Genomic DNA, 26110 nt, shown 5'->3' on the forward strand with positions numbered 1-26110 from the left:
TGTTTTGTTGATAATGAAAGTGACTTGGCATTCCGCTCCCTTGTGGCTTCCACTTGTATTCGCTGGACGTTCACTGGGCGTACGACGGACACCCATCCACTTTGGGTCACCAGCAGCACCAGGAATGCGCAATAAACGTGGTCAGCGGAAGGGGATATGCCAACGCTCGTTTGGCTGCCACCACGCAGAGGATCCAGCGAGTGGAGTGCTTTCATAGGGTATATTATAGGCCAACAATTTATATTTCAGCCTATTCATCATTATACTCTGCTCTACCTATCTGCATAATGCTTAAAGATTAAAATATGCGCTGATTGTGACTTTATTACTGGAATTAAGGATCGTATACGGATACAAGGCAAAACGGGCTGATTAAATAGACAAGTATATGTAGGCATTATTGCATTAAATGCATATTAATGCATTAAAAGGTGCTTTATACAAATTACATGTACACAAAGGGTCCCATATTTGCTGGAACAGAGGGATAATATGGTTTAAAGTATTGAGATTACGCATTTGTTAATGCATTTCACCCTAAATGTGTCCATGTTTCTTTTTTGAATGTTAAACCAAGCTATTGTTTATATATGTTCATCGTTCTCATAAGCGAGATCCACTGTTGGTGTCGTTGTAGCCTCGGTTGTCCTGCTGACATTCATATTTGCATTCTCAAAGGGACCGGGAAAATTGTCCAGTTTGTGGGCCACATCCTCCACACGGCAGCACTGCACCATTCCAAAGGCGGGAAACTCGTGGAGTCTGGCGAAGAGGGTGTTCCTCAGCCAGGACACCTGGTTGCACATCGAGGGGCACAGATTGCTTAAGTCACTGCGATACTGCAAGATCGAAAGGATTGAATATTCCTGATCATAACGCATTCAATGGCATTCACGCACGAAGGGCGAGTTGTGGCCAATGATGACGAACTCATCCTGTCCGGTACCGGTCTTCTCCACAGCTTGCACATGGGCCCAAATGTGGGCGGGAATGGGCAGGGATTTGCCGCTCAGCAGTTCAATGTTCAACGATCGGCTTGCGTTGCATGATTGTCCGGTGGACGTCGGCAGCTTCACGCTACCGGAGACACCCAAACGAATGTCGAAGTGGACACCGATGGCATCATGCATTGCCTTCGTCCAGTGCTTCCAGTTGCCGGAACGCAGAACCTCCAACCAGACGGTGCTCATCAAGTCCTCGTAGCCAACCAAGTGCCTACTAACCAGCTCATCCTGGACCAAACTGCCAATCTGAAAATCCTTCGCCAAGTACGCAGCAAGTTCACTCTTCCTGCTCGAAAAGATATTATGTTAACTATGATTTTAATCAAAGAGGCACTCATCTAATCACAGGAATAGCGCGCCCTACTGAATCCACCTACCTGATGGTCTCGAATAGATATTTTTGGTATCTGATAGGAATATCAAGTCCGATATGGTTAAGTTGTCCCAATTGGTGCTACACAAAAAAATATAATATATATATTGCTCGAAAAGTTGCTACAACCCACCTCTGAGACAATCCGGATATTATGGAAACTTGTGGTATAACCAATATATTTCAATTGAGATGCGGCCAAATCGTAGCACAATGCCGAATCTTTAATTAGGCCCTTGCCATCGAATTTTTTCCCTAAAACCAGGGTCATGCCCGTGCAATTTGGCAATTTGGTCATGCTCTCAAACAACTGAGGGCCGTCCTCCAGACACCGAACACTAATTATACTATTTTTTCTATCGTTATAGATAAACGTAAACCTCTGATCACTGTCGCAGGTTACTGTAAGTTCAGTCGCGTCAACTGTCTGCGATGAATGGCCGCCGTAATTATAACTGAAAGCAAAACAAAAATGTTCATTTGCATATGCCAGTTTATGCTTGAAGGAATGTACTCATCAAGTGGTGCATATATATATATATATATATATCACTAATTTCGAAAAAAACAAATTTTAAATAAAAATTCCTATTTTTAAGCAAAGGTTATTATAGCATGCGAGTAACATATAATCAAACAGTACACATAGTCCATGGAAAATCCACTCGCGCATGAAAGGCGAATGGTCTGGCCCTTTTCACCCTCATATGTTGTCAAGAAATCGGACAATATGCGCTGGGAGCCAAAATTGGTAATAACAAGCGGAGCCGGAACACCGATGTTCAGTTTACACGTTCCACTTGCATCCTGGGTCAGTACGGAAATAACCACAATGGCCAGGATCACGGCGTTAATCGGAAACATCGCGACGAATTCAAAAATCAACTGATCGCCCCATTCGATGTCGATCATTTTTATAGGGCCCGAAAGGTGCTGATGCTGCAGATATCCTCCTTATCGCACTTTTCGATTTGCGGTTGTTGACAGATTGCGACCCTTTTGCGATTATTTCAACTGAGGTGCGAGATAAGAAAGCGGATCGCAATAATAAGCAATAGTATATGCATTTATAATAATGCATATAATAATAATATATAAAAATAGAAAAAGGCACTATTGATAACTATTCGATTACAATTTCGATGGAATAAGAACACACGATTGGTTTTTTTTTTATGAACTTTTGTTTATTTTTTTTTTTTTTTTTTTTGCAAATTTTCTCTGTTTTCTTTAGTTGTTTGTTTTTTGCTTTTTATTTATTTTTTGTCTCATTTCTTATAGTTTTTTGCTTTTGTCGGCCATTTCATTAATACTAAGTGTACGCATTAAAGGTAAAATATGTTTTATGTTTTACGTTTTACTTGTTAATTGGTTTCCTTCGCATTTTCTGCTTACACGCTCTCCTCCATTAATAATAGGCTTACTAAGAATTCTTGTATTTGTATATCTAGAGAATGCTAAAGGGGCCAAAATGATGTCATGTTTTGTAAATGTAATGGTTTCTATATTCACCCTTTCTGCCAGCGAAAACAGTTTCCCCTTGATTTTCTGCTTCATAGTCGTAATAGTTATTATTATTATTAATAATAGTGTTATTAGTTCCTGCATTACGTGCCACACGTAACGTTGCTTTAAAGTTATTCTGTTTAGCGGTAGGCGCTTAAGGCTAAGATCGTTTGCTTTTACGTTTCAGAAAAGTGATTCTTTAGTGAGTTTTTCGCTATATGGTACATACTCCTCGACTCGACTCGACTCGACCCACCCTATCCAGCCATCCCGCTTTCAGGGTATCAGGGTATCATGCTATCTTGCTATCTGGCTATCCTATTCCTTATCATCATCATCATCGTCTTCTAGTTAATGCCCTCGTTAGGTAACAACAAAAGATCAACAATTACATGCTAGTATGCCAAATGCATCTGCTAGAACTTGGGCGACTCGATCAGATTGAACAAAATCAAATGCGTTTTGTTCCACCGTCGGGTGATGTTAAAATATATATATATATTGGTGTTATATTCATATATGCAAATATGCTGTTCTTATCAGGGATGTCAATATATATATATTCCTGTTTATATATATATGTATTTATGTATATGTGTATATTGACTGAATTAAAAACTTCTTTTGTTTGAATCGTTTGGATTTTCCCAATTTTTATTTTCATACATTTCACGCTTTTCTCCTCGTGCGAATTATTCTCAATTAAATGCTAAAATTAAGTATAGAAAAAAAATGTTTCTCATTTTGCATATGTATTACTAGATACAACATTTTTCGTATTTAAATATATATATATATAAATGTATATATATATATGTTTTTTTTTTTTATAGAATAAGGGTTGTTTTGTGATCATTTTTCTGTTCTTTACTCGCTTTCGAAAAAAAAACTAATTTTTACACAAACAAAACGAAATTTGCTGCGAGTGTAAGCCGGGGAAAGACACGAACCTATTGACCGCCTCTATATACAAAGACAAGCACGCATCCCTAATCTCAACCACACCCTGCAGTCTCACAACTCATCGCTCTTTGGACACAAATTGAGCGGTGATTCACCGATGATAATGGATCGGTGAATGGAACTGCAGGGCACACACAGGCTCACGCACAGAGTAAATAGAAAGAAATCAGAACCCCAAACGTATGTCAAATATATATATAAAAAAAAAAAAAATGGTGCATGATACAGTTACAATTTGGTTAGGTTCGACACAGATAGTTGCTATCATAAATCCTACTGCTATTTCAGGATCAGAGTCCCCGATGGAAAGATGATCTGGAAGGACCCATGGATCTATATACAAGGACACATTGACGAGGAGGATCGGGTGCATGCAGATGATGGGGTGAAGATGTAGACGAAGAATACACATGGTGGAAGACGGCAGAGACTCCAAACGTGTATCATTAATTTACTGAATTGTCACTGCAATTTGGGGGATAGCATCCTGGCACCTACTTGCGAAGGCTTCTGGTCATTAGAAAACAATTTAGGATTACTTTCCATTCTTTTTTTTTTTGTTTTTTTTTTTTGTTTCAAATTTTTGTTTGGGCGCGTCATCGGCATATACAAAAATGTCGTGGCTGTTTTGACTTATTAACTAAGTTTGTATCCATATTATTGGTTTGTGGTTCTGATTCTGCGGATCGTGCTGTATTTCTTTCCAGTGTCTGCCGGTGTGTTAATGTGTGGGTGGGTGTGGGTGGTTGTGTGTAGTTGTGTGTGTGTGGTGTGTGTTCCTTTTGCGTGTGTATAAATTACAGGTGCATGGGTGATGTGCCGAATTAAAATCGAAAAACAATAAGATTTCATTGAATTTGCTCATAGCGGTCCGTAGGATGATTTGGGAATGGGGAGCGGACTACATTTTTAATAACATTTTCTTTTGGTTAATAAAATAAAATAAGAATTCGTGTACCGACAACTTGGACTGAACCGTTCCCTTGCGGTTGGATTACTTGAATTGATTTTGTTTCGATTTTCTTTAGTTTGTTCTTTTTTTGTTGTGGTTTTCGCGTTTTTGTTTTTAAATTAGTTAACAACTCTAAGCATAGGTGTGTGTGTGTGTGTGTGTATACAAATATGAAAAAAAAATAAGTATTATCAATTAAGTGTATACCTACGAACTAAACTTGCCTATGCAATCAATAATATTAAAAATAATAAGCTTTGGAAACATGTGCGGACATCTTTGTCGCCACGATCCATCATCATCATAATCGTAATTTTAATACAAAATAATAAGCGAGATGGTAAGTGATTTTTAAAAAATTGCGAAGAATCATTTGCTAACCGAAGGAAATTTGCCATTTTTTTTATATTTTTTATTGTTACTGCTGCTGGACTGCTGCGGATGGGTGATGGGTTTCGCTGACGGTTTTCACAACATATTCCCTTAGCTCGCTCCATCCGTATATGCATTATAAATATACTCACTAAATGTACGTATGTTATTTACGCCTTAGAACTTTGCTTTCTTGGTTTTAACCTTAGCTGTTTGCTTCCTTAATTTGTTGGTTGGTTGGTTTGTTGGTTGGTTTGCATGTTTTCTATGTTTTGTTTGTTGGTTGGTTATTTGTTTGCTCTGACAGTTCTGTGCCGAACCGTCGTCGTTGTTACTGTCCTAGCCGTGTTGCTTTTGCTCTTGCAAGCCGTTGTCCAACGTGGTGCGGTGGTACTGACGCCTTGTCCGCCGCTTCGATTGGCCGCCGGAGGTGATGGTGGATGAGGTGGTGGTTGTAGTGGTTGTAGTGGTGATGCCGTTGACGCTAATGCCCCGGTTGGTCGACTTTCTCCGGGCCTTGGCCTACAGCGTCTCCTCAAAGGCAGCCATGAGATCGCTCTGCATGTTCATATCGATTTGGCCAGCCAACTGCAAAGCACGAACATTTGCTTAGACTTCGAATTGAAGTGGGAAAGGCGTCGGTTGACTTACCGCTTCGCGCCTGCGCCGCTCCTGTTCGGCCCGCCGCTGCTCGGCTCGCTTGGCGGCTGCCCGATCCTGCGGCGATTGTTGTGCCGGCGAACTCTGACCCTGGCCGCCCGGCGACGCCTTGATGTCTTCCACGCGCGAAATTTGCGGCTGGGCATCGTGCACGCTTTTCCTGCAATTATTACGAAAAAATGTACGTTAACATTGAGCTGCTAAGATTAGAGGTCCGGTTGGTTTTAGGATTGGGATTACCTTCCGCTCTCCATGGCGCCCAATGGCGAGGCGGCCAGAATGGCCTGAGCGGCCACAGCGGCCGCCACATGCTGAGCCTGGGCGTTGGCCGCCACCTGTGTTAGCACCGCCACCTGTTGACCGTAGTCGAGGGCGCCGCTGCCCATGCCACCACTGGCTGGCCCTCCGCCGCCGCCTCCGCTGCTGCCCTGACTATTGGAGCCGGGTCCGCCGCTGCCAACAATGCCGCCGACGCTGCTGTTGCTGTTGCTGCTGGCGGCGCCGCCGCTGCCAACACCACTATTGCTATTGCTGCCAGCATTAAGCAGCGCTGGTCCGCCGCCGCCACTGTTGCTGTTGGCGGTGCCACCCCCGCCACTGTTTGGTCCACCGGCGCTGGTTGGTCCGCTGCCTCCGCCGCCTCCACTGCCACCGCTGCCCGCGCTGCCTGGCCCATTGCTGTTGGCCGAATTGCTGCTGTTGTTCCCATTGCCGGACTGACCGCCACCGCTGCCGGATCGCTCACGTTCCCGCTCGCGATCCCTGTCGCGGTCGCGATCGCCAGTGATTGCCTGTTGGCTGGTCGAACCGGCACCGCCACTACTGCCGCCGCCAGAAGGATTCGAGGCACTGGAGGCCAACGCCGCTGCTGCAGCAGCACCTAGTGTCACTGCCGCCGCTGCTGTTGCTGCTGCAATGGCTGCTGCCTGGGCCACAGCGGCCGATGTCAACGAGGATGAAGACGACTTGTGGTGCTTTCGCTGCTGCTCCTTCTCAGCAGCCTCCTTTTGGTTCTTCTTCTCCTTCTCTGCCGCCTCCAGCAGCTTGAGACGGTCGCGTTCTTTGGCTTTGTTGCGGAACTGCTGGAACGAGTCCATGGCCGGTTTTGCCTTGCTGCTGCTCGAGCTGCTCGACGTGTGCGACTGGGGTGAGTTCGCCGATGCTAGGGAGGACCAGGAGCTGGCATTCTTCAGGTTCTGTTCGTTGGCCTTGAATGTCTGCGCCAGTTTGCCCTGCGCTGATGCAGCAGCAGCCGCCGCCGCCGCGTTCGGATGAAGCTTCATGTCCGAGGGTGACTGCTGCGGCGGCAACACCTTCTGGTGCTGCTGCAATTGCTGCTTGTCCGGCGGACTGGGCATCATCGATTCGATGGGCTTCGGTATGATCAGCAACTTGTTAGCCGCCTGATGGTGCTGCTGTTGGTGTTGCTGCTGTTGGAGATGTTGTTGCTGCTGCTGTTGTTGCTGCTGCTGCAGCTGCTGCTGGGTTAGTTGCTGCTGCTGCTGTTGGTGGTGTTGCTGCTGGTGTTGCTGCTGTTGCTGGTGCGTCTGCTGCTGCTGCTGATGGTGTTGCTGCTGCAATTGCATCTGCTGCATCTGCTGCTGCTGAAGCGAGTGCTCCAGATCGAGGAATGAGGCTGCTGTCATATTTAAACCATCGAATCCGGCCATGCCGAAATCGGCCACATTGAAGCCATTGTTGTGCGCCTGCTGCTGTTGCTGCTGTGGATGCTTCTGCTGGTAGGCCGCCGCCATGTCCAGGTTGAAGTTCAGCAGATGATTGCCATTCATGCCGCCCACATTCTCCGCTCCTTTGCTTAGCAGCTCAGTAACATAGTCCATATGTTGTTGCTGCTGCTGCTGTTGTTGTTGCTGCTGCTGCTGCTGTTGTTGTTGTTGTTGATGGCCAAATGGTTGCTGCTGCTGCTGCTGGGGTCCGGCGGGCTGCATCAGGTGTTGCTGCATTAAGAAGTTGTCCGTTAGCCCAGATTTGCCCGTAGAACCGGCGCTGAACTCCAGTGAGGCCAGCGACTGCTCTACGGGATCATCAAATTGTGGTATCTGTTTGAGGCCCGAGGCCAGCGAGGCATTGACCATCGCATCCCCATGCGATCCGCCCAGTGGATTAGCGTTGTTGTTGCTGCCACCGTTATTGTTAATGCCGCCGCCAGCAGTGCCGGTGCTGTTTATGCCGGACGTCAGGGCAGCAGCAAGTGCCGCATGATGCTCGCCTAGATCACCGCCACCCAGACCGGACGGCTTGTGCAGATTGCTGGCTATGCGGATGCCGCCGCTCGACTGACTGGTGGCCACCGTTGCTGTCCCTCCGGCGAAACTGTGCGGCGGCAGGGCGGCGTTGATGGGACCACCCGGCTGCACTTTGCTCAGATCATTTGGTCCATTCTTGTTGTGCTGCTGCCCCGTCGCCGCCGAAACGGCAGCACCGGCCACTGGAACGCCGGCGCCGGCATGCATCATGTTCCCGGGAGCGGGCGCACCGCCACCAAAGTTGCTACCCGGCAGCGATGTCTTGTTGTTGTTATTTAGCATGGCAGCTGCCGTCAGCGGATTGGCATTGCCCAGCATATTGGCTACACGAGGATCACGGAAGATAGGGAGTGACACAAGAAACGCTAGTTAGTTACACACTTCACACGAATATGTATATATATCGTTCACAGAGATCGATGGCCTACAATAGCCATCACAAATCTCTGTGAACATATACACCGACTATGCTCTACTTACACATTTGTGATGTGGGCGTGTTGGAGTTCACCACATGGTCCAGACCCATCAGCATGGGCGAGAGGGCGCCACTCGGCAGGTTGCCGCCCATTACCACATTTATACTTGGATTATTTACCTGCGAGCACAGATTTAAAGGGGAAACGCGGCGTGGAGAGAGGGAAAGGGAATGGGGATGGGAACGGGTAGATGGACATGTGTTACATTAACTCTGGTTATCACGACAGTCAACAGAAGTACGCTGCATTTGGCACTTAACTATTTCAGATCAATCATCATTGTGTTGCATCAAATATGCAAATACATATGTATCTTCTGTGGGAAGATCAATGCCAATTGGAATTTGATTGGATGACAAGTGATCGAAATAATTATAGGTATGATGTAAGTATGTAGTGTGGTATGCTGTTCCGGATCATCTCCCTGACATGGAGTCACTGGATTTAGGTACTTACATTGCTTCCATTCGAGTCTCGGGATTTTTTCTTGCGCGGCGGTCGCTCATCGCCATCACCTGTTGGAGCGGGAATAACCAAAACTTTAAATGAGAGAGGTTGGCTAAGAACGGCGACGGAGATGGGGTTTGATATAATTAACAGCAACAAAGTCAGGGAAAAATTCCGGGGTGGAACTGTCTATATGTCACGTCAAATTGGCTTATGAAATGAAGATGAAACTAAAACGCAACTGAAATTGGGCGACTAAAACATAAATCGCACTAAGAGGACCCTAAAAACGAAGCAGTAAGTTAGTTTGGAGCGCAGAGAGAACCACCCCAACAGTCATAAGCGATAGTGAATTTTTAAGTCTTAGATCGAATTCATACGTGTCGTACAAACAATACGTTAGCGGTGGTATTCGGTTTACATAAATATAAATGTAAATATAAATATAATATAGATATAGTATAGGTGTAATAAAAATACCTCTTACAATGCCGATCGATGAAACAATTGTGTCGTGGTGGGTGGGTTATCGTGGTGGTGGTTTTTGGAGTTTGGTGGATGAGCGGCCGCTTTTCGGCACTCTTTCTTCTCTTCTCTGCACTTCTGTGTCTATCTGCCTTTCTCCGCCCACTTTCACTTTTCAATATCTAAACTGTAAATGAACTGAAAAAGAACGGCCAGAGACCCCCTCGTCCACCCCCTCCTTTTCTTATAATGCTCCAGCCAAATGGATAAGGACATTGGGTAATCGCAACCAAACCAACCATCGGGGTTTCCAATCGATATTCGTTATCGGTTTTGTTAAATAATCGCTACTTTTGCATTTTTATCGTTTAGTTATCTCTCCACTGTGAAAAGAAAGGCACTTTTGGCGGTAATGAGAAAACACACAGAAAGTTTTTTTCTTCTTTTTTAATAAACATTTTCTTTTCTCATTTTTCGTTTTTGTTTGTTGTATTCATTGCGTTTTTTTTAGTTTAGTTTAGTTGTTGTTTGTTTCGCTGCTGCTGTTGCGCTGCCATTTTTTAATAATAAATATTATTATTGTTTTTACTATAAATATTTAAATGTATGCGTGTGTTTCCATAATGCTAAATGTGTGTGTGTTGGTTTGTTTGTATTTGTATTTGTTTTCGTGTGTCGGGTTACGTTACGTAGTTCGCGTCGTCCGCTCCTTTTTTCTTTCTTTCTTCTTATTCCCTCTACCTTCATTCTTTCCCTAAGATTTTAACTATGTATCCTTTCATTTATTTTATTTTATACCTTATTTTATTTATTATTTTTTTTGTTGTGAGTCGCCTGTGCAAATTGTAACCAAAAATGCACTGATTTATCATATCTCATTTTGATTTTAATGTTATCGCTCGAAAAATTCTGTTTTCGGCTTCTAACAAAACGATTTTAAGCGTGTTAACGTGTGTGTAATGTTGGTGTTATTGAATTTCTCTGCTCAGTTTTTTTTAACAACAGGTTATATTGTAACATGTTCAATATTGTAAACATGTTCAATATTGGGAGGGCTAAATGAATTGGAAAAAGAGTTTGAAGGGTGTGGTTACCTCGACTACCTGACCGGACTGACTACATACAAAATGTCTGGATCCTGAAGAACAGGCAATCGGGTTTGAAAACAAAAACTTAATATATAAATAATCTTGACTGCTTTGTTTGCTTACTGATTGGCTCTCTTTAAAAACTGCTTGCTTTCGACCGTTGTGTTTCAATTTGAAATTAAATATTGTTACATGTTGTGGAAAGTGCTTTTGTTTGTTGTTGTCAATCATTATTATTGTTGGTTTTGTAATTTATTTCATTTTTCTCCTGGCGATTTTAATTTGATTTAATTTAATAGTAAAAATTTATATTTAAATTGATTTTATGCAATTTGTTTTGTTAAATTTTCTTTATTTCCATTGCATTATCATCTCGTCATATCATCAATCCTTCTCATCTCTTCTATGCATTTTTTTTTGTATATTTTCGTAATATAATATATATATATTTATTTTTATTTATTTTTTTTTTTTTTTTGAAAAAAACGTGCAAACAATGTGTAAAGGGGAAAGCCGACAGCCGAAAAATAAATAATAAAATGTTTTTAAAATACATTTAATTATTTGTTTTCTTTTTGTATTTGTTTTTGTTTTATACCTCTTTTGATCATATGTATAGCATACATCTATCTATGTAAGTATAGCTATGTATATAGAACTAGTTTGAGTTTAGTAAGCTATAGAGCAAGACTCTATTTACGTTACGCTTGGTTCCATTCCGATTCATTCCGCTTCTCTCATACCGTTAGTTATACCGTTACTTCTACAGACAGAGACAGACACAGTGGCAAGGACACACAGAGAGAGAGAAAGAGATAGATAGATGACAGAACACGATACCGTTACCCCACTTTAAGTATTCGATTGTATTTGCTCACGATAATTGATTTTGGATATTTACAACATATTTTGTTTTTAATCCGTTGATTTGTATTTATCATTAAGGTGTCTTTTCGGTTTTTTACTCAAGGAGTCCTCTTGGAAGTGATCTGGAAGCGATTTTTTTTCGGATGACGGTTCTCCCACATTTACACATTAAGTTAATGACATCAACAAACAATTAACCACGAACTAATGATACGAATATACAATTATAGAGTGATATTAGGCAAATCGCGGTTTAAAGTGATAGTGCGGGCTATTGCTAGCGAATTATGCTAACTGCAGTGTTTCCGTTTCCATTCGCTCCACCTGGAAACACTTTTTTTTTCCTCTTTGTTTTGACGTTAAAAGCGTTAAAATAATTAATAACATCAAATTTAACATTCACAGTAGTCAGCCGACTTAATTAGAAGTAATGTGAAAGTATTCCTCAATGTCTCGTTGCTCTCTAGCTTTAATTTGAATTTTGGGTAATCCCCCCCTATTTTTCTCTCATTCTCTCTGTGTTGTTCTCTTACGTATTCTCTTCTTAGGTTGCATTTCGAATTACGTATTTGAATTTTTTGCGGATAGGTGTATCTCATTTCATAGCTTTTCGAAGCTTTTCATACTTTCTTTGTTTTTACACATTGTCTGCAAGTGTATCGAGAATTTCAAACGTTTTTTGCATATGTTAATTATTTCTTCTATTTGGTTCATTCAGTTTAGTTAAGAGTTTTATATTATTATGTTTATTGTTCATTTGCATAATTATTATTATATATTACACATAGTTCTGTTACGTTCTGTAGGTGGTTTATATGTGCGTGTTTTGATCAGCTTACTAAAAAAAAAAACCTATCGACTGGATTATTACAGTTACAGACAGCATGACAGTAGGACCGTCACAATGGAGCTTGGATTAACACATTGGAATTGTCAAGAAACAGGACTAGAAAAACATGTGAAATTGGCACAGAAGTATTCGTTTCGGGGACTATGGGACTTGCACCCTGGAAAAGTCGGCGGAGAAGATTGTTCTAGAATCGCCTGCAATGCGATACATATTACATATATGGTCTAATTGGTGGCCTGGCCTAGTTGGTAGAGTGCAAAACCCTGGATCATTTCAACATTTGATTTTAGTAGTAGGGGGAAGGGGGTGGGGAATGGATATAATGATGATCGATGAAGATTGCTAGCAAGCTGCCTCTGAGATATATATACTCATAATGGATAGTACTTCTGAGGGGTTATCATGTGTGTGTGGATTATGGATGATAAGTTTTTATTTCGATTTATTCGTTGATCTTTTATCAATCATGCATTGTTGCTCTGCTGCTTTGTAGATTTAATGGAGCTTTGATATTTGGTTGATTGGTTCGATTGGTTGGTTTGGGTTTGGTTGGTTTGTTGGTTGGTTGATTGATTGGTTGATTGATTGGTTGATTGATTGATAGATTGACTGGTTGGTTGGAGTTGGAATTCATTAGTTTCTTTTTCAAATTGGCTGCCCCCAATACACAATTGCTTCACGATTTTTTCAGCATATTCTCATAATCATAATAATAATAATAATAATAATAATAATCATAATAATAATCATAATATTGGTAATAATAAGGTTTTTCTTGTTCAAAAGACTTAAAGTAGTTAAAGTGTGTGTTTTTTGCATAATGTTCTCATTTTAGATAGTTTTGTATGTGTGTTGTGTAAGATTTCTTTCATTTACAAATACAATTCGTTTAATACCTACAAATGCTTAAATATGATATATATGTGTGTGGGTGTGTATATATAATTAAGTATGTACTAGACCTAGATTTTTATATATAGATATATATATATATATACATACATATCGCTTATATAAAGTTTTGCGTTCGGTTCGGTTCGTGTTGTTCTCGTCTGTATTTAGTGTATCTGTTTCATGAAAATGGAAAAGTGTATATGTCGTACTGAGTGGCCCTTCCAACCGTCTGATATTGTGATGACCGATCATCATCCAACTCTGATGTGGTTAAATTGCGAATCGAAACAAAAACCTCAGTTTAAACGTTCCCTCAGCAAATTTGTTTAACAACTCTGCCATGTAACTAATAATCATCAACCTGTTTCGTTTCCCATATGGGCTTTTGGCTACCTCCTCTCTCGAAATATCTGAATAAAATACATTTAAATTTTGATTCAACTGACACATTTTACTCGCTAGACTCCATATTTTCGGGTGCATTTCCTTTCTTAGAGTAAATTCATATTGCACTTTGTCATGAACTTGGTTCTTGGGCATTTCTAAAACACATTTCTGTAAAAAAAAAAAATACAGATCGAAAAAAAAACTAAAAAAAATATTAAATCAGAGTTGAATGTCCTTCTCGTTGGCCTCTCATATCAGACATCAGACGATTGGCAAGTGCAAGTTTCAATTTTTTGCAGTCTGAGGGTCGTCTTGTCATTCTCCTTTGTTGTTTAGCACACGAAAACATAAACAAAATGCGCTAAATTCAATAATTCAAGATACCCTATTCGAGCGAGAGAGAGAGCAGTGGGTTTTTGTGTTTTTGAGCGGGATATCTTTCAGTCAGTCGGTCATCGTTTTCAATCGAAACAATACCCTTATCATTTCCCCTCTCGCTCGCTCCGCAGTGGACTCTCTGTGCCTGTGTCTGTCTCCTTCTAATTCGTAGTTCAGTGTGAGTGTCTGTGTGAATTTTCGAAGCTAACTTAAACAAAATGATAGAAAGAAATGTTAGGCAGAAAAACACGATCATCTGCTAATGGTGTAGCTATTGCATTACAACTAGATAAACCTATTTATTTCCAACTCAATTTATTAAGCCAATCGCTCTGCTCAAGTCTCCTGAATCTGCCCGACTTATGTTCAATTCATATTTACTTGCAATACATATTTTTACACTTTCATGACAGTTCTTTGCTCGTTCGAATCTTCTCTTCTCTGACTCAAGCCACGCCCGCCCCGCCCCTTTGCCTTATGTTTTTTTTTTTGTATCTAAAGTTATCTAATTAAAAACGATAATATAATAAGATTGTGGGTCTTGTATCTAAAGTCGCAATCTGTATCTGCATCTGCATTTTTTGTTTTTGTGTGTTTAGTGAGTTTGCTGTTTGTTTCTCAAACAACGTATCTCTATATATATATATATGTATATGTATACATATATGTACAATATATATATATATATATATATGTGTATATGTATATATATGTATATGTATATATATATTTCTATTTGCATATTTCTATGTATACTAATAAAAAAAAAGTTGTATAAAATAAACAAACAAACAAAACGCGTCCTAACCTGCTTCACTGTCGCTCGAGTCACTCGAACTGCTATCACTCGAACTCGACGACGATGAATCGCTGGAACTGGAACTCGACGACACGGGATTCGCCGGCTGCACTGCCTCGACCTTGCTCGAAGCGGACTCATCTGCGGGAAGTAAGAAATATTGCGAAATTAGCATCGTTGAATTGAATGAATAAGTACGAAAGATACCAACTGGTAATACAATAAATAAGTGATAAATTCTAGGGTATATTGTGGTCACTACATACCTTTCTTGGCGGTTTTCTTGCTTGCCCCCAGTTGGCCGGTGACATCCTGCAGGCGCTTCTCCAGCTCCTGCTTTTTCTCGGCCATCTGCTCGTCCTTCGACTTGCCAGAAGGCTTTTTATCTGCGAGATGGAAAAACGACATTTTGTTTACACTTAGATTGACTTTCAACCAATAGAGCGACGATGGAAGTGGGAGGGGAGATTGATTGAGGGGGAAATATATAAGATCATGCTCGAAACGAAATGTCTTCAAAATTTGGAAGGGGAAAAAAGGTAAAGCGGCAATGTCATTAGCGATGTTACAAAAATCTCTTGAGTAACAAAACCCAATATCAGAAAAGGTTCGTTATCATAAATATGATAAAATTTGTAGGCTTTAGAGATTTCTGTAACACATCGGCACTTCTACAGCATTCACAAGCTACTTGAGGAAAGGAAAAGGGGTTTTCATTTATTTTTTCCTTATTTTTTTTGTTTGTTTGTTTTTTTTTGCATGCACTTGCTAGGTACAGATGAACTGGATAGAAACTCTCGAGTGTTGAAAATCTTAATCATAAGGATTTGCAGTTTGATAGATTTGGTTTTTTTTTTTTCGAGTTTAACTAACTAAACATGACCACTACGGTTTTCGGTTCGAAATGAAAATCAAATTTGGAAGCGCAGTCAGCAAAGCCAAAATGGAAATGGGTGTTCTTCTGTTCTAAATTGTATCTTTTATCTCGGCAATGGGTATGGATTTGTATATAGATTTCTCAGTTGTCTGATGGCTATCTTGACTCTTGTACTTGGTCTTGGTACTTTATTTTTGATTAGCTTTTGCTGTTCTTGCTGCTTTGCTGTTGCTTTCGCTTTTGCTTTTGCTTTTGCATTTGCATTTGCATTTGCTTTGGCTTTTGTTGTGGTCTCGGTTTAGTTACAAACTTACAATATGGCTTACGTGTTTTTTTGCGCAAACACGACGCCACATAGCTTTCTAGCTCGCGCAGCGTCGACGGCTTCAGCGTCTCGAAGTCGATCTCTATTTCATCGGGATTGGAGTCACGCAGCGATGGCTCCCGATTCTGGATAATGTGAACCACACGGCCCAGCTTGTCCCCTGCGAACAGAATGGGAATATTAGTGAAGCTTTAGAATAAAATCAATGGCACTTTCACGATTTAAAGGATCATTGAACGTTCTTTGGATTTAAGTGTGGTTCAGTGATTAAATAGAATCGACAACATACCTGGCAACTTGTTGATGTCGAGCGACAACTGGCGCTTCTCATCGTACGACATTGGCTTGGCCGTGTCCTCCTCCTCGGAGTCAAAGTTCATCACCTGGCTAGGCTTCTTCTTGCTGCTACCGCGTGCCCCGGCACCACCGGCGCTGGCATTCGCGCCACCAACACCACCGCCAGCGCCCGCCGAACTGCTGCCCTTGGCCCGCTTGGAGGCATTGCCGCCCGCTGCTCCTGCACCGCCAACACCTCCCACAGATCCAGCGCCCGCTGCAGCTCCCGCTGCGCCACCACCCGCATTGCCCGCAGCGGCATTATTGCTGGCTCCAACGCCGCCGGCTCCGCTGCCCTTTGCGCCACGTCCGCCCTTGCTCTTAGCACCTTTACTGCTACCGCTGCCAGCCGTCGTACCGCCGGCACCTGCCGCTGCGCCCGCTGCCAGAGCGCCGGCCAGTGTGCCCGCCTTGCCGCCCGACGATGCTCCAGCTGCTGTCACACCGGCACCAAAGCCAGCACCGGCCGCGGCACCGCCGCCCGCCAGCTGGCTAAAGGCCATGGCCACGTCGTGAACCTGGCTGTGCAACGCACCCACATTGGGAACGCCTCCTGCGACGGCCGCTCCGCCATGGCCAACCAATGAGCCACCGAGCAGCGCGTTGAGATTAGCGCCGCCCGCTCCACCAGGACCCAAGGACCCGACACCGCCTGGCACGGATACGCTCCCATGGCCGCCTGATCCGGGACCGCCTGCTCCGCCAGCATTTGCACCGCCGCCCGTGGCGTGACAATGGTGCGAGGCCGAACCAGAGCCTGATCCGCCGCCTATTGACTTCTTCTTTTCCTTGAGTTTTTTCTTCGCCTTCTTTTTAGCGGAGGCCTCCTCTGACAGCTTGCGGATCTCCTCCTGCAGACCGAGCAGTTTGGACTCGAGCATCTTCAGCTTAGCGCTGCGCTCCTCATCCGAGTTGGATTCATTCTCGGTGTCGCTGGAGTCCTCGCTGGACGAATCGCTGGCATCGTGCTTGAGTGAGGAGGAGCCGCCGTATCCGTGACCATGACCATGTCCGTGACCATGCCCGTGACCGTGGCCATGGCCATGACCATGCCCGTGGCCATGTCCGTGATGGTGGGCTGCATTGGCTACCGGCTCATCGGGGATGTTGGCATAGCGCATCTCAAATACGTCTTGCAGCTTGCGACCCATAGCGACAACATCGTGATCTGGCGGATTGTACTTGTAGCAGTTGGTGAATATTAATCGCACGTCGGCGGCAAATTCCGGCGCGCTCTTGTACTCGCGATTGTCCATTTTCCGCTTGACTGTGCCCAGATCCATTGGTTTCTTGATGATGTCGTGGTAGTCATGCAGGCCAAGCATTTCCGCGTCCACTGGCTTGTAGAACGGCCAAGCATAGCCCGAGTGCTTCTTCGAGAAGAGCTCCTTGAGGATTTCGTTGCACGACTTGAGCGCATCCGACAGCTTCTCCTTGTTCTTGGCCACCGCAACACCAGCCACGCCGCCTGCAACTAGACCGCCAAGTCCGGGCACTCCGGAGACGCCTAGCGGCGACATATTGTATCCCGAGCCCTGGAATGTAAGATCCTGTGGTTCAGAATGACCCATCGTTTCGGTTTTTGATGATTTGGTTGATTTGTGGTTTGTTGTTGGTGTTGTTGATTGATTGGTGTGGTTGTTGGTGTTGATTTGATCGATCGATTGATTGGTTGGTTGAGTGCAAACAAAATCAACGCAAAAGAAAAGAAAATAAAACGAGCAAAAAGCAGCATGGGGTTAGCATCAAAATAAATCAAATGGTTCGAAAACAAATGATTGCAGATCATGCCAATGGAACTTAACGCCTGAAATTGCAGGTCAAGTTAAATTCCCTTCGCATGTCAACTGTGACGAAATGATTACCGATCATAAGGATGAAATTCGACTCCATATAATTACATATATGTTGCAGGTCAAATCACATCCCCACTCACGTATTTCGATTTATTTACAAATCTATGAAATGGCTTTCGAGTAAAAGGCAGGACGGCGTATAGTGTATGATTTGATCGATTGTTGTTGTGCATTTGGATTGGATATTATTGTAATTGCAAAGGAAATTATTGAAATGATCAGTCTGACCGAAGTATGAGCTTGACACATCAAAAGTAATGCAAAACAGGAGCTTCAATTGATTGATAACTTTAATTAAACTAAGAAGACTCGGCGTGACAATTACGACGTTAAAACTAAATACAAATTCAGGATTTTATACCAATCTAGCTGACCTAATAGATTGGCACACTTTGTGTTAATTACAAAAAATGAACTCCAAAGAAGATACAACTCCTGAATATAAACTTATATGTGCGAGCCGAGCCCTTGAGGGACTATAATCATACTTATACGACTGGCGATGCCCGTTACTCTTACCTTCTTGCCAATTACCTGACGATTCGACTCCCGCCGCGTCGCAATCTTGGCCGATTTGGAGTCCATTTGCGTGTACGGGGATTCAAAGGCATTGGCCGTCGGCGTTGTTGTGTCCGCCTTCCGTTTGACGCCCTTCTTTATTTTGGCGGGCTGCTGAGGCGGTATCACGGCGTCGACTCCGACGCTCACGCCCGCATTCACATAGGCCTGAACGGCGTTGGCGGCATTGACGGCAACTGCTGGTATTGTCCCTGCTCCTCCAGCGGCTCCCACTGCACCTCCCGCCGCCGCCGCCGCCGCAGCCGCTGCTGCTGCCGCCGCTACTGCGGCTGTACTGCCATCTAGAAGCGAGGAGCTATTGACCGCCGTCTGGCCGGGCGCACCGGGATAGCCGCCCGTTTGGCCCGCATTCAGAAGACTAGCCATCAGGGCGGCAGCATTGGGATTGGCTCCAGCTGCACCTGGCCCACCAACGCCGCCAGCCATCGCTGTCGTCGTCGTATTGGTGCTGCCTGGTACCGTGTGCGGTGGCATTGTGCTAATCGGTGGTATGGACGGTGCACCTCCGGCCGTCGATGAAACCGTGCCGCCCATGGCGGATACGGGTCGGGCGGCGATCGCTCCTCCCGCACCGGAACCCGGCTGAGTTCCCGGTGCGCTTGAAGATCCACCGCCTGCTCCCGTCGCTCCTTGCAGGCCGGACTGTTGTGCGGATGAGGCAGCGACTGACACTTTCGTGGAGCCACTACCTGGTCCGCTGGTAACTGCTGCCGAGGATGTACCAGAACCGGCGGATGCTCCAGCGCCACTCGACGATGACTTGGGCGTAGCCGGCACCCGTTGCTTCTTTTTGCCACCCTTGGCCGTAACCGGCTCCAGTTCGAGCTCCTCCTTAGGCATCGATTCAATCTTCTGCAGGAAGACCTTCTCGAGCGTCTGGGCCATAACAACTACATCCTCGCCGGGCTTGTTGTAGACATAGCAATTGTTGAACATCGTATTGAAGTCCTGTATGGTCTCCTTGGCGGACCAATAGTAGTTGTTCTCCAGCCGCTTCTTGATCGTACCCATGTCCATGGGCTGTTTGATGATCTTGTGGTAGTCGGGCAGGTTGAGCTTCTTGGCATCGACGGGCTGTTGGAAGGGCCACGAGAAGTGGTGCTTCCATATCACCTTCATCACCGTCTTGATCAGATATTGCAATTGGTTCGTATTGCGGCCGGGCCGCTCCGCTGGTGGAATCACCGGTGGCTGTACAATGCCATTGACTGGCTCCACGGGTGGCTCGTAACGAGGCGGTGGCTCACTGGACGACATGGTGGTGGTGGTTCTTGTGGTGGATCTGGTGCTTCAGTTTGAGATTTGTGTCTTGGGATTAAGGATCCGGGTTGATGGTTATCCGACTGAGACGGCCAACACACACACTCCACCTACACACACACACACACACACGGGCCGCCTCCGTCTCTCCTCCCTGTCCTCTGATTTGATCCTCCTTGCGATTCCTTCGTTTGAGGGTATGTTGGGGGGGTGAAGTGGGTTTAGGGGGGGAACTGGTCTTATGTGGCCGGTGACCACCTCCTCCTCCTGCGACTGACTACGCCTTCTCCTGCTGTTCCTGCGACTCCTACTCCTGGTAATCCTCCGCCGCCTATCGTTTTTTCAACTCCTGATCCTGGTGCTTCTGTTCTGGTTTTTGATAAGAATCTCTTCTTGTTCAAGGGATAAAATTGTGTAGTGGTCCGTAGTGATTGCTTCATGCTCAGCAATGTCTGTGCACTGTGAATATTGAGAAAATATATGAATTAGTTAGGATTGCCAGGAGCATTGCGAATCTAGAGGATGTACTCACCTCGCCTGCTCCAGATTCTCAGGGCCCAGGCTCCTCTCATTGGAATCGGCTCGCTTCACCTGATTCGAGGGCCAAGGACTTGACAAGTACAACTGATACTGGAGTCATTGTGACTTTGTATCCTTTCTTATTATTGACAAAAATCCTAGTACAGCACAGACGGCTATAAATCTGTAAATGAGAGTAAAAAGAAACGCCAAGTTAGCCGGTACATTCGGATATTTTGCAACTCTAGCCGTGGGATTTGCATTTCACAACACTCCTCCATTGTGGATTACATAAACAAAAAATAAATAATGATGCCCACAAACAGATAAAAACGAAACTAACAATCAAAATGTACCACTAAAAGTGCGGCGGTTGCCATAAACAATATGCGACACCAACGAATGTAGAATGTAGAATATGCAGAGGCGGCAGGAAAACGGAAAACACAAAACAGAACACACGGAAGAAGCTGAAAACAGGGAGAACGACAAAACGCATACACTCGCGCACACAAGCCAAGTGCAAAACAATCAATTGCGGGCACTTTTTAACAGCAATCAAATCACTCGCTTCGCAATATTCCTAGTATTTATTACTTTATGCGTTTGACTCTAGATTTCAACATTATTTTTAGTCGTTTTTCTTTACTTTTTTTGCGGTGTCTGCCGTTTCATTTAGTTTTTCCCTTCCACCGTTTTGCTCGTGAGTAGTTACTTTGCCGCCGCCGTTTTAGCACTCACAGAGAGCAACACCAAAAAAAAAAGATGAGCCAGGAGCGGCGCTCTTATTTTCTAGTTCGAAATTCGAGAGAGCGCCCGGCTCACACATACACGCATATGCAGACCGCACAATAGAGCTGTCTCGCTTGCACTTAAGGAAACAGAGCAAGCAAAGCAGGCAAATGGCGCACGCTAAACGCTGCAAAATACGTTTTGTAAACCTTAAAAAAAGCCTTCAATAAACACAATAAATATACATTAATGCAAACGCACAAATCAATGATTAATTTCATTTCACACACGCAATACAAATCTCACTACACATAGAACGAATGTAGCGTGTGTTGTGTTTGCATGAAGAGAAATTCACCACCACGCCGCCTTTTTAAAGTTGAATTCTTGTCATTCGGCATGATTCATTCGCTTTGTTTGTTGTTGTTGCAGCGCTAGTGAAAACGGCATGCCAAAAGGCAATAAAATGCACGTAATTCCAACTTTTCTACGTTTCTCACATTTTATTTAACACCCTCAACTAAGTGTGAGCGAGAAAGAGGAAGAAAGAACACACACACACGCATACAGTGGAATAATTTGCCTTTTGCCGATATTCCTAAATGACAGTGGACAAATTGCATTCAAGTTGCACTTTAAAATCCATTGTACAGTTAATTGGAATGTCTCTGGCTTTCATTATGGTTTCCTTAATGTTTATAAAAACTTTGTATTTGTAGGTCAAGCGCAAACACTTGCCTTTGCTTTTTAGCGTCGATTTGTTTATTAGCCAACTAGAGTTTTTGTTGATGTTGCGAATTTATTTACACTCGCACACGCACACTCACAAGTGGATTTGTGCCGCCGGCCGGCAAGTGATGTTTCTTCTCTTTTCATCTTTCTTTTTGTTTTTGATCGCTTTCACTTTGAGCTTTACAGATATCAGCTGTATATTTAAAGATGCATTTAATAGTCCGATTTGGCCCACTGTGTTTTTGTTAGTTGCCAAGTGTGCGTATGCGAGTGTGTGTAAGTGCGTTTGTGACGCAAAATTAAACGGAAGAATAACGAACACGAACGAAGGTAGACACCAGCAAGGCCAGCCAATGGATGTGACGTATTTGGCCCATTCTAAACTCGCCTCGCCACATTTATAATTGGAATATTAGGAATAACAAATATTTAATACACAATAGCGGGCGACTCTCTCGCTCTCACAACAAAACAAAACATTAACTGGCACTTATCACACACACAGGCACTCTAAACACAGGAGAGAGAGAGAGAGCGAGCGAGAGAGTGGCAAGAGAGCAAAAGCGAAAGAGCGGACGAACGTGCGGTTGTAATTATGTAGTACAGTAGACTTTGAGTTTTCAACAGAAATTCACGTAGAACGATACGATGACGTAGAGGAAGAAGCAGAGTTGCGGAAGAAGAAGAAGCAGAGACAGCAACGGCATGCATTGGGAATGAAATTGGGAATGGGGTTTTTTAAACGCGACCCCGGATTGAAAACTCATTTTATTATATTTCCATTTTGGTGATTAATGTTTTATTTAAAGCTCTTGTTTACAACTAAATCAGAAATCTGTCTTACGTCCAAACAAATAAATAAAGGTCAACAGTTTGTAGCAGGAAAAATAAACATCGTTTTTATTTACCTCGCAAGCCGAAAGCTCATTCACCAAGCACTCAACTCATTAATTAAATATTGTTATTTCTGTCCTGTTTAAAATCCATGCACTTGAACTACGGGCAAATATATCAATTTTATTTAAATAAATAAAATTCTCAAGTGAAGCACACTCACTGTCACACACACATACTAACGCACGCTCTCCGTTGAAAGTTGCAGCTGCTCAGGCGTGCGGTAGAGCGAGACAACAGTAGGGGGCTACGTAATACGTAGCCAAATGCAAATATGGCGGCATGTCGCCGTCCATGTGTGTTGTGTGCGGGTGCGTGTGTGTGTGTGAAGTGGCATTCGGACGAGAGCATTTGTTGTTGTAGGTTTTAGTGCCATCGTTGTGTATCTGCAAAAAGAGCGAGCGAGCGAGCGACAGAGAGGAAGCGAGTCTGATAAAGAGGCTTCGGCTGGAAGGGGGTGGGAAAGGGGAGCTGCCTCTAGGTTAATAAATCGTGCTAATAGTGGCACGAATTTAAAGCCGGTTTACATGGCAACATGCAGCAAATGCAGAAGCCGAAGAAGAAGCAGAGGCATCACAAGAAGCTGCAAAAAATGAAGAGCAAGGCACCAAAAAAGCATCAATGAATTTGAATTCACAGCTAGGGAGAGAGAGTGAGAGAGCCGCCGCACCGCAATCGAAATTTTGCGCTTATTTACGATAAACATATCTTCAATTTAGCGCCCGACAAGTAAACAAACAAATTGCGTTTGCCTATTTACGCGCCAACCAGCAAAGTGCAGCAGCAACAACAATTGCACACAAACGTGAGCGAATAAACGAAAATCCTAAATGCCGGTAAAAAGTACATATGCACATATATGCGTTTTGTAGAAAGAGAGAAATGGTAATTGGGAGAGGGCGCGAAGATATTTGCCATTGAATTTTATGATAAACTATAGGAAATCTGTAAGATGCACAGATACTATTTAATCACAGTATAAAGGAGAATCTCTCAAAATATAAAAGTGAAACGATTAAATCTTTCCAACAAATCACATCTTTGGGAATGTAAATTGTAAACTAGATTAGTTTGTTTATAGGCTATCAATAAATATGATACAATTTTCGTACACTAGAACATTTATTCTGGCCCGTCGAATATATAAGTTTACAACACAAAAATCATTTCAACAGCTTTGCTTTCAAAAACGATATGATGTTGCATTCGAGTTGAAGAACTCTATGATCGGTAAAAGTAGCAGATTAATTCGAAATCACCCTGGGAACATTTGGTATCTCAGTTATTGCACAGGAAAATTGTAAATAAACATGGAATGCATCGTTTTCCCAGGCCACGGGGAAAAAAGGGTTGTTGCGGCAGTTGAATAAATCCGGGGAAAAGCAGCTGTCCTGTCGAAATTTCCCTCCATTTTGCCGGGTTGCTGACCCCTAAGCAAATACTCGAAAACTAGCAGAAAATGCAAATAGTCCTTGGGGCAAACCGAAGTGGCGCGCTCTTGCATCCTTTTCCACTGTGCGAAGGTGGGCCACTAGAGGTGGAGGAGGCGGGGGTTGAAGCCACGTGCGATGCACTTTTGAAACTTACTTTTCCTTTGGATTTTCTCGTTCTTCTTTTCTATTTGTTGTTGGGTTAAATCCACTCGTTCTGTTACTGTTTATTCGCTTTTATGTGCAAATATATATATATCCGAATGACTTTTGATTTTGGCTTTGTTTATGGCCGCGCTGCCGCTGGATGTTGATGTTGTGTTAGCCGAGTTTAGCTCGTCGGTTTTGCTTGTGTTGTTGCTGAATTGTTGAATTGCGTTGTTGCTTTTGTTGTTGAATTTAAATTGAACATATACAACATACAGATTGTACACGATTGTTAAAAAGTTGCAACTGTAAAAATAAAAACAAAAAATATTGGTCACATCGGGCACTATTTTTTTTTTCTCGAGATTTTTGGATTTGCGCGCGCCAGAGAACGAGTGTGGCGCGAAGAGAGGGAGAAAGAGTGAAATCCTCAGCGACAAATGTAACGTAACCCACAACGTAAGCGTCTTCTGCACGTCACCACGCTACGTAGGCCACGTAACGGTATGCTAACGTTACCGACGGCGCCGCAAAATCAAAAAATACAATAACAAAATCGACAAAATTATAGATTTTCAATGTGCACGTCGGTTTCTTTTTGCTAGCGAACAGCAACTAGCGCTAGTAAATTTTGCTTTTGTTTTTTCTCATTTCGAGTGAAACTTTTCGCGCGCTTCTGCGTGTGTATTCCTCTTTTTTCGTTTTTTCTTCTTTTATTTGTTAATATTATTCACTTGGTGACTACACACGTTCATGCTCATGCCCCCTCACTCGACACACACACGCACACACACTGACGAACGTTTCTGCTTCTTCCTCCTCTTTCGTTCGCTTTTGTTCCACCACCGAAAAAAATGAAAAAAAAAATCGTCATGTCCATTGAAGTCTCACATTTTTCAAATGCGTTTTTTGGCGCTAAAATCTTATAAATTTCAACATTTTTCCATTCGCATCGGATTCCCCGCAATTAGCACTCCACTTCGAACACAAATTTATATAATTTTTGCCATTTTTTACCACAATTTTTAGTAATTTCTACACACCGATATATACGTACGCGCTACGATTTTTCGACAAACGCGCGAGTTTCTTCTGAGTCGCCATCAAATATACAAAATTTTTTTTTCGAAATTACTGAAAATGCGAATACACACTCACACATGGACAGCCGACGGGCACGAGGCGCACGCGCTTGCTACATGCGGCTATGCCGTTTTAACGCATTGCTTTTATTGATAAATCGAGAGCGGGACAGCTAGAGCTACCGGCCGAGAGAGTGTGAGAGAAGAGCGTTCTGTGCGAGTGTGTGTGAGAGAGAGAGAGCCAGAGAGCAAAGTAGTCACACATACTCTCACAAACTCATAGAGGCTTTCGTTCTCTCCTTTTCTCAACCATTTGCACGTACTTTTAGCTTTTTCATATGGCTCTTTGGGGAATTCACAAGCAGTTTGCACTTATGTTGTTGTCAGTATCAATCCATTTATACTGGCACAATGTAGATTCGTCGGCTACTTTACATTAATTTCGTAACGTAAGCGCAACAAAAACAAGACTGTCATCGATATAAGCAGGCGTTTTTGTCTGAAACTATCGGGCAATAAGTGACTCCGATAACCAGAGTTCTTTTACGTGCTTCTCGATTACTTATCGGATTGTGTTAGCGAGCACAAAT

General features: G+C 43.4%; 2 protein-coding genes across 19 annotated transcripts; both read right to left on the reverse strand.

The window, feature by feature from the left end:
* Positions 1–306: 306 nt before the first annotated feature.
* On the reverse strand, positions 307–2269 carry LOC6725408. The gene is made up of 5 exons (XM_002106388.4): positions 2021–2269; positions 1511–1832; positions 1382–1458; positions 900–1290; positions 307–839 (listed from the first exon to the last, which is right to left on the reverse strand). Exons 1-5 carry the CDS (start codon positions 2239–2241, stop codon positions 585–587), a joined length of 1266 nt encoding a protein of 421 aa, XP_002106424.1. The 5' UTR covers positions 2242–2269; the 3' UTR covers positions 307–584.
* A 663-nt stretch (positions 2270–2932) lies between these two features.
* On the reverse strand, positions 2933–26070 carry LOC6725409 (homeotic protein female sterile). 18 transcript variants are annotated; one of them, XM_044923697.1, is made up of 13 exons: positions 25844–26070; positions 24449–24744; positions 20517–20687; positions 18680–20443; positions 16243–17839; positions 15943–16113; positions 15018–15137; positions 14761–14892; positions 9033–9091; positions 8578–8695; positions 6071–8420; positions 5822–5990; positions 2933–5758 (listed from the first exon to the last, which is right to left on the reverse strand). In XM_044923697.1, exons 4-13 carry the CDS (start codon positions 19979–19981, stop codon positions 5693–5695), a joined length of 6084 nt encoding a protein of 2027 aa, XP_044779632.1. In that variant the 5' UTR covers positions 19982–20443; positions 20517–20687; positions 24449–24744; positions 25844–26070; the 3' UTR covers positions 2933–5692. The 18 variants fall into 18 exon arrangements, with proteins under 18 accessions (XP_044779632.1, XP_044779633.1, XP_044779630.1 ...); XM_044923698.1 differs by lacking the exon at positions 25844–26070 and adding an exon at positions 25597–25806; XM_044923695.1 differs by lacking the exon at positions 25844–26070 and adding an exon at positions 25496–25597.
* Between the last annotated feature and the right edge of the window lie 40 nt (positions 26071–26110).

Source organism: Drosophila simulans, chromosome X, assembly GCF_016746395.2.
Source record: "Drosophila simulans strain w501 chromosome X, Prin_Dsim_3.1, whole genome shotgun sequence".
NCBI lineage: Eukaryota > Metazoa > Arthropoda > Insecta > Diptera > Drosophilidae > Drosophila > Drosophila simulans.

What these genes read in the sequence shown, in the direction of transcription:
- LOC6725408 (XM_002106388.4), bottom strand. Translation starts at nt 2,241, where the DNA reads ATGTTTCCGATTAACGCCGTGATCCTGGCCATTGTGGTTATTTCCGTA. An exon ending in ATATCCGGATTGTCTCAGAG is followed by an intron (nt 1,459 to 1,510) that starts GTGGGTTGTAGC and finishes TTTTTTGTGTAG; the next exon opens with CACCAATTGGGACAACTTAA. An exon ending in TTGGCCACAACTCGCCCTTC is followed by an intron (nt 840 to 899) that starts GTGCGTGAATGC and finishes TCGATCTTGCAG; the next exon opens with TATCGCAGTGACTTAAGCAA.
- LOC6725409 (XM_044923697.1), bottom strand. Translation starts at nt 19,981, where the DNA reads ATGTCGTCCAGTGAGCCACCGCCTCGTTACGAGCCACCCGTGGAGCCA. An exon ending in CAAGAAAACCGCCAAGAAAG is followed by an intron (nt 14,893 to 15,017) that starts GTATGTAGTGAC and finishes TACTTCCCGCAG; the next exon opens with ATGAGTCCGCTTCGAGCAAG. An exon ending in CTCGAGCGACAGTGAAGCAG is followed by an intron (nt 9,092 to 14,760) that starts GTTAGGACGCGT and finishes CCGCTCCAACAG; the next exon opens with GTGATGGCGATGAGCGACCG.